The following is a 12,603-nucleotide window of genomic DNA, read 5'->3' as shown; positions in this document are numbered from 1 at the left end:
TATATATATATATATATATATATATAAGGATGAGGTGACTTACCGAACGAAAGCGCTGGCAGGTCGATAGACACACAAACAAACACAAACATACACACAAAATTCTAGCTTTCGCAACAAACGGTTGTCTCGTCAGGAAAGAGGGAAGGAGAGGGAAAGATGAAAGGATGTGGGTTTTAAGGGAGAGGGTAAGGAGTCATTCCAATCCCGGGAGCGGAAAGACTTACCTTAGGGGGAAAAAAGGACAGGTATACACTCGCACACACACACATATCCATCCACACATACAGACACAAGCAGACATATATATAATTTTTCCCACGTGGAATGTTTCCCTATAAAGAAAGTGATGAGACTTGCCAGACGGAAGCGCTGGCGGGTCGATAGACACACGGGCGGGCACAGGCGTGCACACAAAATTCTGGCTTTCGCGGCGGACGGTTGCTTCGTCGGGGGGGGGGGGGGGGGGGGGAGTGGGTTTTTTTCATCTTTCCCTCTCCTTCCCTCTTTCCTGACGAAGCAACCGTTTGTTGCGAAAGCTAGAATTTTGTGTGTATGTTTGTGTGTCTATCGACCTGCCAGCGCTTTTGTTTGGTAAGTCTCATCACTTTCTTTCTTTTTAGATATATTTTTTCCACGTGGAATGTTTCCCTCTGTTATATATATATATATATATATATATATATATATATATATATATATATATATATATACTGATGTCTGCTTGTGTCTGTATATGTGTGGATGGATGTGTGTGTGTGTGTGTGTGTGTGTGTGTGTGTGTGTGTGTGTGCATGAGTGTATATCCGTCCTTTTTTCCCCCTAAGGTAAGTCTTTCCGCTCCCGGGATTGGAATGACTCCTTACCCTCTCCCTTAACCCCCCCCCCCCCCCCCCCCCCCACACACACACAGAGAGAGAGAGAGAGAGAGAGAGAGAGAGGGGGGGGGGGCAGGCTTTCATATTTCATAGCTGGAAAAAAAAAGAATGTTGACTCACCATCATGACTGCAGAAGCCTTCAGAACATGCCACATCCGATCCTTCTGGAGAACTGTGCCAGCTACTTGAGACCGATGCTCCATCACTGCAGCCATTCAAATCCGGAGGGCTACAGTGGCCCACTTCCACCCGACTGTCACTTTCCCTTATGAGAACCACTGTTTCCTGCACATCTTTACAAGACTGGCAAGGTGACAAAGAGAAGGTGGCTTCTCTCTCCATAGAATCTGGCTTCCCAACCTCACTGTCGAGAACGTCACTTGCAGGCTGTAGAGCTGCACTATGGGGTGAGGCACTGGAACTCACTGAACTCTCTTGCGGGAAACACCGTCGCCCCTTCCGCCCTCTTCTCGCCCTGCGTCCAGCTGTAATGGACCCCGACTCGCTCGATACAGGACTCTGCCTGCTCATGTCCCCGTTCACTCTGTTTTCTTCTGGAACTACTTCACTTGTCTCTGACTCCGTATCGTTCTCTAAGTGATTCAAACTGTTTGGGGCTTCATTTGAGGTGCCATCTACACAACTCACTTCATCATGGCCCCCACCACCATCCTCTTCCATAGAACTTCGATTTAACGCTTTTCTTTGCTGACAGTCTTTACAGCAGCAAGTTGGAGAACCATCATTCTTACAGTCCAGCACCTGGAGCTGAAAATATTGATTAATGTTAAGATATTTTGTCAGTATTCACTCTGAACAGTTCATAAAAGAAAATGAAAAATAACATGGTAATGACATAAAAATCAAAATGCTAATCTTTTGCAGATGATTTTTTCTGATTTGCTCAGCACAGCCACTAAATTGACCAGTGAACACAAAACCTAAGCTGCTAAGCCTGACCTTCACATCTTCTTTGATAAAACTGAGTTTGTAACTCAACTCTAGTCAGCTATCTTTAGAGAGACAAATAATGATTAAGGCATAAAGTTACCATGTTCAAGCACAGTGGGTAGAACCAAACAGTGTTTAGAAAGAAGCCTTCAAATTGAGGATCAAAACAGAACACCATCTGACTAGAGATTTTTACTGCAAACAATTCAACCGAACGTTCTGTACGTAACAGAGTGCCTTGCAAAAAATAGGAAAGGTGTGAACGAGAAATTAAACATTAGGAAAGAAAGATCTTACAGAAGATCTCAGACGTAATAAGAAAGAATAGAGTGTACAGAAGATGGCATAACAATAAACCATACTTACACGTAAAAAGATAATAAAACACCACATGGAAGAAGAAAAGCCAAAGTTCAAACCTGACGACTGACAAACACAAAGTAAATGTGAGAATACTGAGTGTAAGTTACAGCTCAAGGAAAGACCTGTTTGAAATAATGTGGTCCACTGTTGACTGAAATGGAAGAATGACAAAGTATATGTTGACTGCCTCACACAAAAGGCAAAATGTATTAAATGTGAAGCCTAACATTGTTTTGTGACACTATAACAAAAAAGTTAATCACATTCTCTGAGCTCACTATATTCAGAATGTACCTACAGTTAAAGGTTCAGAGTTCACAGCAAGGACCCACACATTCATCTGTGTGTCTACTTCATATTACTGAAGAGGACCAAAACTCTGTGTTGCCCTACATCTCAAATGCAGTCAACATTTCAAACACAATGTTATCCATTACTTCATGTTGATTGTGTTCAGAAATTAGTCACTGTCATTTGATTTCTATTTGTTCAGCTCCTCCCATTAGCCACCTGACAGTCTTCTTAATGTGCACTTACAAGTATTAAATGCTTTCTCAAAAATGTAAGCCCAGCATGATAATATGGAAGCCCCAGCAGAGTTTACCTCCCTGTGTGTGGCTTGGACTCTGCCTGACACTAACTACAGTATCACATTTGTTGTGTGTATCTGAGGGTCCTATGTTCTACCAAGTTTGCAAATGTTATCTCGATAGCGCTAATAAAGTAATTGAGAAACAATTATGTGCGAAAAGACAGGGTGAAAGGGGACTGGGGGGGCAGGAGGTGTGTGTGTGTGTGTGTGTGTGTGTGTGTGTGTGTGTGTGTGTGAAAGCTGGGCACAAAACATAAAACTGAGTTTTTGCAAGATAAATCTTACTTCTATGACACTTTTTTTTTCTTTGTAGCAAATACATATTTTCACTGAAAAAACGGGGATTTGGAAACCTGACACTGATGCTGTTTCATGTGCTGAATGCATGATGAAGCACAAAAAGATCTATGTGAACACACATGCTTGAAAGGCTACGATAGCCAGGAGCAAAACTAACAAAAGTCATATATCAGACTATTCCAATTAATTTATTGTATGTATGATGGCTATGTAACAGCTAATGCACGTGAGTTCATACCAACAAATGGCCTGCTGCTAAGTAAAAATGTTCACAAACACACGTAAGTCGCCAGTATTCCTAAATTCATACAGTTTGACCTCTGGTTAAGCTAGCTCCAAGTGCATGCAAGTCCGGACACTGCATGCCAAGATCATAGCTGTTTTTTTGTCAGAATGGGCTGACAGAAATAACAAAAGAGTACAAGATAGTGTCCCAGTGGGTCCATAAGTACAGAGTTTCATCGAGAAACATTGCGGAAGCATTTAACCTCATCTTCACTTTAGTACACCTAACAAATTAAGAGCAACCAGCAAATTCTAGAAAAGAGATGCACAGACCACGGCCCACAACCAACCCGCCATTGAACTGATGTTGACTTGCCCCTCAGCAATCATTCTTGTTTCCCCACCTTTTTTTATCAGTTCCAGAAAAAAAGAGAGTGGGCCATTGTAGAGCTTGGTTGTTTTATGCCCAGTCTAGCTAGCATTAGCACAGGGGAATACCAGTCGGAATAATAAGATGTTTCAAGCCAAATTATTTTTTTAACTTGCGATTTGTATTCAAAGTGAGGGATTTGCAACCATGCAGCTGACAGTACTAGCAAGTCTGTACTCACCCACTCTAGAATGTACTATGCAAGCCAATTATCAGACATTTTTCTCAAATGCTAAAGCTCGATTTGTTTAAGCTGACAAAAACACAATGATTAAAAAAATAATGAGTAATGTTACTTGGAATTATGTAAACATTAGTCTCTGAAGCAGTAAATAAGATTTTACTGAGTAATGGCTTACAGTACATGATGTAGCATTTGTATGGTCACAAAGGGGGCAGTCAGGTTCTTGAAGTGATATTTCCTTGTGGGTGGTGAACAATGTACAATTGTTTTGGATAATTTTTTTGGTTGTGGTTCAGACCATTGGTTCTGGTCAAAATCAGCCTGAAAATGGTATTATAAAGCCAACATGGTGTTCATAAAGCCATTTTAATGTAACATGTTTCTCAAAACATAGCAACAGTTTGGAATTCCAGCTGTTCTGCACTGTCACAGGATTACAGCCAATAACTGTGCTTCAACTAACAATCATGTCAAAGGAAGGAAACACATCCCACCTTAGTATATAAGAACATGGTAGAAATACTTCCTACAAAGTAGTGTTCAGTTGTATTCAGGGCTCATTTACTCAAGTTTCACTTTTAAGTCTTTTAGCAAATCATAAAAGGCAGAGTGCATGCTCTCTGCTTTGGTGATCACTCGACATGAACAACACAGAATGCCTTTACTTTGACAGCCTTGTCATTCATACAAGAAATGCCTTAGTTATTAAATATGAGGTGTATGAAAAATGGAGTGATTAGAAGAAAATGAATTGTTGCTAACAGAAGACTATAGATGACATAGGATCCACGAGATCCACAGCGTAGAATGTATGGAGGAGGGGGCTTTTTGGACAATTTGCAGCAAATTACCAAAGCACTCAAATTTTCAACCACAGACATGAGGAAGAAGACAAATTCGGTTTAGACAGGAGCACAGTAAAAATTGTATAAGCTGAGAAATGGCTGAAATGTGAACAAGTACTTAATGCTAGTATAAGTATCTTCAGTTGCCACAAATATACGGATAAGTACAAGCCTTTCTCTACCTGATATTGCTTGCCAGTATCTAGTGACGTGTTCTGCAATTTTCCCTTCAACTACAGTGAGCAACCTCCAAAACTCATCTACTTCAAGATGTAAGGAGTTTCAGAATGATACCCCAGTTACTCATATTTGGTTAATGTTCCACACACTAGAGAAATATTCTAGAATGGGTCACACATGTGATTTGTAAGAAACCTCCTTTGTAGACTGACTGCACATCCCCAGTATTCTACCAATAACACAAAGTCTACCACCAGTTATACCCTTGACAGAACCTAAGTGATCATTCCATTTCATATCCCTACAAATGGTTACATCCAGGTGTTTGTGTGAGCTGGCTGATTCCAACTGTGACTCACTGGTGTTATAGTCATAGGATACTAAGTTTTTTTTGTTTTGTGAACTGCACAATTTTACATTTCTGAACATTTCAAGCAAATTGCAAATCTTCACATCACTTTGAAATCTTACTAAGATTTGACTGAACATTTACATCTATATCTACACCTACATGGATATCCTGCAAATCACATTTAAGTGCCTGGAAGAGGGTCCATCGAACCATCTTCACAATTCTCTATTATTCCAATCTCGTATAGCACGTGGAAAGAATGAACACATATATCTTTCGGTAAGACCGATTTCCCTTATTTTATCGTGGTGATCATTCCACCCTATGTAGGTCAGTGTCAACAAAATATTTTCGCATTCAGAGGAGAAAGCTGGTGATTGGAATTTCGGAAGATTCCGTCGCAACGAAAAACGCCATTCTTTTAATGATTTCCAGCCCAAATGCTGAATCATTTCTGTGACACTCTCTCCCATATTTCGCAATAATACAAAACATGCTGCCTTTCTTTGAACTTTTTTTATGTACTTTGTCAGTCCTACTTGGTAAGGATACCACACCGCGCAGCAGTATTCTAAAAGAGGACAGACAAGCGTAGTGTAGGCAGTCTCCTTAGTAGGTCTGTTACATTTTCTAAGTGTCCTGCCAATACAACACAGCCTTTGGTTAGCCATCCCAACAACATATTCTGTGTGTTCTTTCCAATTTAAGTTGTTCGTAATTGTAATACCTAGGTATTTAGTTGAATTTACAGCTTTTAGATTAGATTGATTTATCGTGTAACCGAAGTTCTACATCTACATCTACATGATTACTCTGCAACTCACATTTAAGTGCTTGGCAGAGGGTTCATCGAACCACAATCATACTATCTCCCTACCATTCCACTCCCGAACAGCACGTGGGAAAAACGAACACCTAAACCTTTCCGTTCGAGCTCTGATTTCTCTTATTTTATTTTGATGATCATCCCTACCTATGTAGGTTGGGCTAAACAAAATATTTTCACATTCGGAAGAGAAAGTTGGTGACTGAAATAGATCTCGCCACGACAAAAAACTTCTTTGCTTTAATGACTTCCATCCCAACTCGCGTTATCATATCTGCCACACTCTCTCCCCTATTACGTGATAATACAAAGCGAGCTGCCCTTTTTTGCACCCTTTCGATGTGCTCTGTCAATCCCACCTGGTAAGGATCCCACACCGCACAGCAATATTCTAACAGAGGACGAACGAGTGTAGTGTAAGCTGTCTCTTTAGTGGACTTGTTGCATCTTCTAAGTGTCCTGCCAATAAAACGCAACCTTTGGCTCGCCTTCCCCACAATATTATCTATGTGGTCTTTCCAACTGAAGTTGTTCGTAATTTTTACACCCAAGTACTTAGTTGTATTGACAGCCTTGAGAATTGTACTATTTATCGAGTAATTGAATTCCAACGGATTTCTTTTGGAACTCATGTGGATCACCTCACACTTTTCGTTATTTAGCGTCAACTGCCACCTGCCACACCATACAGCAATCTTTTCTAAATCGCTTTGCAACTGATACTGGTCTTCAGATGACCTTACTAGACGGTAAATTACAGCATCATCTGCGAACAACCTAAGAGAACTGCTCAGATGGTCACCCAGGTCATTTATATAGATCAGGAACAGCAGAGGTCCCAGGACGCTTCCCTGGGGAACACCTGATATCACTTCAGTTTTACTCGATGATTTGCCGTCTATTACTATGAACTGCGACCTTCCTGACAGGAAATCACGAATCCAGTCGCACATCTGAGACGATACCCCATAGGCCCGCAGCTTGATTAGAAGTCGCTTGTGAGGAACGGTGTCAAAAGCTTTCTGGAAATCCAGAAATACGGAATCAACTTGAGATCCCCTGTCGATAGCGGCCATTACTTCGTGCGAATAAAGAGATAGCTGCGTTGCACAAGAACGATGTTTTCTGAAACCATGCTGATTACGTATCAATAGATCTTTCCCTTCGAGGTGATTCATAATGTTTGAATACAGGTTCAAATGGCTCTGAGCACTATGGGACTTAACTGCTGTGGTCATCAGTCCCCTAGAACTTAGAACTACTTAAACCTAACTAACCTAAGGACATCACACACATCCATTCCCGAGGCAGGATTCGAACCTGCGACCGTAGCGGTCGCGCGGCTCCAGACTGTAGCGCCTAGAAACGCTCGGCCACTCCGTCCGGCTTTGAATACAGTATATGCTCCAAAACCCTACTGCAAACCGACGTCAATGATATAGGTCTGTAGTTCGATGGATTACTCCTACTACCCTTCTTAAACACTGGTGCGACCTGCGCAATTTTCCAATCTGTAGGTACAGATCTATCGGTGAGCGAACGGTTGTATATGATTGCTAAGTAGGGAGCTATTGTATCAGCGTAATCTGAAAGGAACCTAATCGGTATACAATCTGGACCTGAAGACTTGCCCGTATCAAGCGATTTAATTTGCTTCGCAACCCCTAAGGTATCTGCTTCTAAGGAACTCATTCTAGCAGCTGTTCGTGTTTCAAATTCTGGAATATTCCATTCGTCTTCCCTGGTGAAGGAATTTCGGAAAACTGCATTCAATAACTCCGCTTTAGCGGCACAGTCGTCGATAACAGTACCATCGGTACTGCGCAGCGAAGGTATTGACTGCGTCTTGCCTCTTGTGTACTTTACATACGACCAGAATTTCTTCGGATTTTCTACCTAGTTCCTTTTAGCACTCATGTGGATGACATCACACTTTTCGTTATTTAGTGTCAATTGCCACTTTTCGCACCATTCAGATATTTTTTCTAAATCAGTTTGCAGTTTGTTTTCATCTTCTGATGACTTTATTAGTCGATAAACAACAGCCTCATGTGCAAACAATCTAAAAGACGGCTGCTCAGATTGTCTCCCAAATCATTTATATGGATAAGGAACAGCAAAGGGCCTGTAACATTACCTTGGCGAACGCCTGAAATCGCTTCTGTTTTACTCTATGACTTTCCGTCAATTACTACGAACTGTGACCTCTCTGACAGGAAATCGCAAATCCAGTCACATAACTGAGACGATATTCCATAAGCATGCAATTTTATTACGAGCCGCTTGTGTGGTACAGTGTCAAAAGCCTTCCGGAAATCCAGGAATATGGAATCAATCTGAAATCCCTTGTCAATAGCACTCAGCACTTCATGTGAATAAAGAGCTAGTTGTGTTTCACAAGAACGATGTTTTCTAAACCCATGTTGACTGTGTGTTAATAGACCGTTTCCTTGAAGGTAATTCATAATGTTCTAACACAATTTATGTTTTAAATTTCTGCTGCATATCGACATTAACAATATGGGCCTGTAATTTAGTGGATTACTCCTACTACCTTTCTTGAATATTGGTGTGATCTGTGCAAGTTTCCAGTCTTTGGGTACAGATCTTTTGTCGAGCGAACGGTTGTATATGATTGTTGAGTATGGAGCTAATGCATCAGCATACGCCAAAAGGAACCTAACTGGTATACAGTCTGAACCAGAAGACTTGCTTTTATTAAGTGATTTGAGTCACTTCACTATTCCGAGGATATTTACTTCTATGTTACTCATGTTCTCGATTCGAATTCTGGTCGATTCGAATTCTGGAATATTTACTTCGTCTTCGTTTGTGAAGGCATTTCGGAAGGCTGTGTTTAGTAAATCTGCTTTGGCAGCACTGCCTTCAATAGTATCTCAATTGTTATCGCGCAGAGAAGGCACTGATTGTTTCTTGCCGCTAACATACTTCACATACGACCAGAATCTCTTTGGATTTTCTGCCAGGTTTCGAGACAAAGTTTCCTTGTGGAAACTGTTATAGGCGTCTTGCATTGAACTCCACACCAAATTTTGAGCTTCTGTAAAGGATTGCCAATCTTGGGGATTTTGTGTCTGTTTAAATTTGGCATGTTTGTTACGTTGTTTCTGCAACAGTGTTCTAACCCGTTTTGTGTACCAAGGAGGAGCAGCTCCGTCATTTGTTAGTTTATTTGGTATAAATCTCCCAATTGCTGCCGATACTATTTCTTTGAATCTAAGTCACCTCTGGTCTACACATATATTATCAATTTGGAATGAGTGGAGATTGTCTCTCAGGAAGGCATCAAGTGATTTTTTATCTGCTTTTTGAATAGGTATATTTTTCGCTTATTTTTCGAGGATTTGGGGATAACAATATTTAGTCTCGCTACGGCAACCCTGTGTTCACTAATTCCAATATTGGTTTAGATGCTGGTTAGTAACTTAGGATTATTTGTTGCTAATAGGTCAAGTGTGTTTTCATAACCGTTTACTATTCGCATGGGCTCATGGACCAACTGTTAGAAATAATTTTCAGAGAATGCCTTTAGTACAATTTCGGATGATATTTTATGCGTACATCAGGAATCAAACATGTATTTTCACCAACATATCGAGGGTAAATTAAAGTCACCACCAGCTGTTATCGTATGAGTCTGGTACATGTTTGGAATCAAGCTTAAGTTTTCTTTGAATCTTTGAGCAACTGTATCATCTGAACTGGGAGGTCGGTGAAAGGACCCAATTATTATTTAATTTGGTTGCCAACAATGACCTCTGCCCATACTAACTCACAGGAAGTATCTACTTCAATTTTGCGACAAGTTAAACTCCTTCTAACAGCAAAAAACATGCCACCGCCAACCGTATTTAGGCTATCTGTTTGGAACACCGTTTTTTAGCCAGCTTTCAGTGCCTATAACGATTTGAGCATCAGTGCTTTCTATTAGCGCTTGGAGCTCCGGTACTTTCCCAACACAGCTATTGGCAATTTACAACTGTTATACCAATGGTTCCTGTATCTATGTTCTTCCTGTGTTGTCGTATGTGGCTTGTAAAAAGTCTGAGGTTATTTTTAATATTGTCTGCAAGCTCATTAATATGCAACAAAAGTAGCAAGGATTCCAATGCATTTCCTTGGGGATTGCCCAAAATTATTTCTACAACCGATGATGACTCCAGTTAAATATCCTCAATCCAGTCCCAAATTTCACTTGATAGTCCATAACATATGATCATTCTTTGGATAATAAGCTTAGGTTTTGTACTGAGTCAAATGCTTTTCAGATATCAAGAAATACTGCATCAACCTGACTGCCTTGATCCATAGCTTTCAGTATGCTGTGTGAGAAGAGTGAGAGTTGTGTTTCACATGATTGATATTTTCGTAATCTATGCCAAATGGCATGGAGGAGGTAATTCTGTTCAAAATACCTCATTACGTTTGAGCTCGGAATATGATTCTGCAACAAATCAATGTCAATGATATTGAACAGCGGTTTGTGGATAACTTCTACTACCCTTCTTGTTGATAGGTGAGACCAGCGCTTTCTTCAATGAATTTTTATTTGAGGGATCTACAGTAGATAATAGGTAGAAGAGGGGCTAACTCAGCCACAAATTCAGAATACAATCTGATAAGGATTCCATCGGGACCTGGAGCTTTGCTCATTTTTAACAATTTCATTTGTTTCTTAACACCATTCATACTAATACTGACTTCACTCTTCTTTTCTGCTGTACGAGGATTAAACTGGGAAAATATTCTCGGGTTTTCCTTTGTAAAGGAACATTTGAAATGGAGTTAAGCATTTCAACTTTTGCTTTCAGTTCCTGTCTCATTTGCTAACGACTGGACACCAACTTTGGTGTCTTTAGAAACGACCAGAATCTTTTTGGATTTTGTGAAAGATAATCTGACAATATTCTGCAACAGTAGTCATTGGAGGTTTCTCACATTGCTCTCTTGACAGCAAAACACATTTCATTCAGCACTTATCTATCTATAGTCCTATGCTTTGCTTTACACCTATTATGCAGTAGAATCTGTTTCTTTACAGTGACTGTATACCAAGGAGGATTCATTCTATTATCAACTGTACATATCCATCCAGTACATGGTGTACTTTTCTTTTAAACCTGAGCCGAGTTCCTCTACATGCTTCTGCTCTGTGCTGGAGGTTTCAAGTTCCTCACTCAGATATGAAACTACTGATTTTTATCTAGTTTACTGAACACACATATCTTTCTGCTGGTTTTAGTTGTCCTTTGTACTTTGGTAATCATTGTTGCCACCACCGCATCATGGTCACTGATACCAGTTTCAATGTGGACATCCTCAAAGAGGTCACATCTATTTGTTGCCATTAGGTCCAACATGTTTACATCTTGAGTGGATTCCGAACTATCTGTTCAAGGTAGTTTTCAGAGAAGGAATTTAATATTGTCTCACACGATGTCTTATTATCCCCACCACTAATAAAACTATAATTTTCCCAATTGATTGGTGGATGATTAAATTCTCCACTGATGATCACAGTATGACTGGGGAACTTATGAACAAGTGAACTGAGGTTGTCTCTAAAGTTTTTCGCTTCATCAGGAGATAAGTTTGATAGGTGATAGAAGGATCCATTTACTATTTTATGGCCAACCCTGATACTGAATCTTGCCCACACAATCTCACCTACAGATTCAATTTTTATCTTAGTGGGCTTTCTTGTCTACTGTGACAATTACACCACCTCCATTTCCCATTAGCCTACCCTTTCGATATATACTTAAATTTTCCCCAAAAGTCCCACTGCTATCACTTTCATGTTTCAACTAGTTTTCTGTACCAAGTATTATGTGAGCTTTACTGCTTTTCAAGAGTACTTCCAACTCTGGCACTTTGTTGCTACTGCTTCCTCAGTTAACCACTAGGATTTTAATACTCTCGCCTGTGGGAGGCATTTCTCACATTGATATTTTTGGGTTTCCTACAGCTATCGTTACCTAGATGGGATGGAGAGTCACCTAATCTTAAAAAAATCCTTGTGTGCACACCACACACAGACAGCTACCAAGGGTAGCAGCCTCTAATGTGTGGCGCACACCTGACATATTTAGAGGAACCTTAAATTTCTCAACCCTATGGTGGAAGTCCAGGAAGTTGCAGCTTAGCTTGTGATTGAACCTTTGATTTCTCTGGTTCAGTCCTTCCATTTGATTCAGAACCAAGGGACCATGATCAGTTCTGAGGAAAATGTTGAAATTGTGAGCTTCATTGAAACTCCATGTGCAATGATGGTCTTCTCAGTCTTCTGTGCCAGTTGCTGGAATGATACAACTTTTATCTCAGAGCCCTGATGACAGGCATTATTTGTTCTAGCATTACGATAATCTGCAGTTGGTTGCACACTGTTCCCTCAACGGTTGCCGGAAAAGCCTTTTCACCATGATGAATGAGGCCTCTGGGCATTACCATACGGT

At 40.4% G+C, this 12,603-nt stretch overlaps 1 protein-coding gene across 1 annotated transcript in view; it reads right to left on the bottom strand.

Annotated features, from left to right (window-relative positions):
- LOC126244604 (gametogenetin-binding protein 2-like) overlaps positions 1-12,603 on the bottom strand; it is a 148,731-nt gene that overhangs the window by 51,995 nt on the left and 84,133 nt on the right. The window contains exon 9 of the mRNA XM_049948253.1: positions 999-1,647. Coding sequence (XP_049804210.1) covers positions 999-1,647 — 649 coding nt within the window. The remainder of the gene's footprint in view (positions 1-998; positions 1,648-12,603) is intronic.

This window comes from Schistocerca nitens, chromosome 1, assembly GCF_023898315.1.
Source record: "Schistocerca nitens isolate TAMUIC-IGC-003100 chromosome 1, iqSchNite1.1, whole genome shotgun sequence".
NCBI lineage: Eukaryota > Metazoa > Arthropoda > Insecta > Orthoptera > Acrididae > Schistocerca > Schistocerca nitens.
The sequence above is the reverse complement of the archived record's forward strand: the minus strand, read 5'-3'. Positions and strand labels throughout refer to the sequence as shown.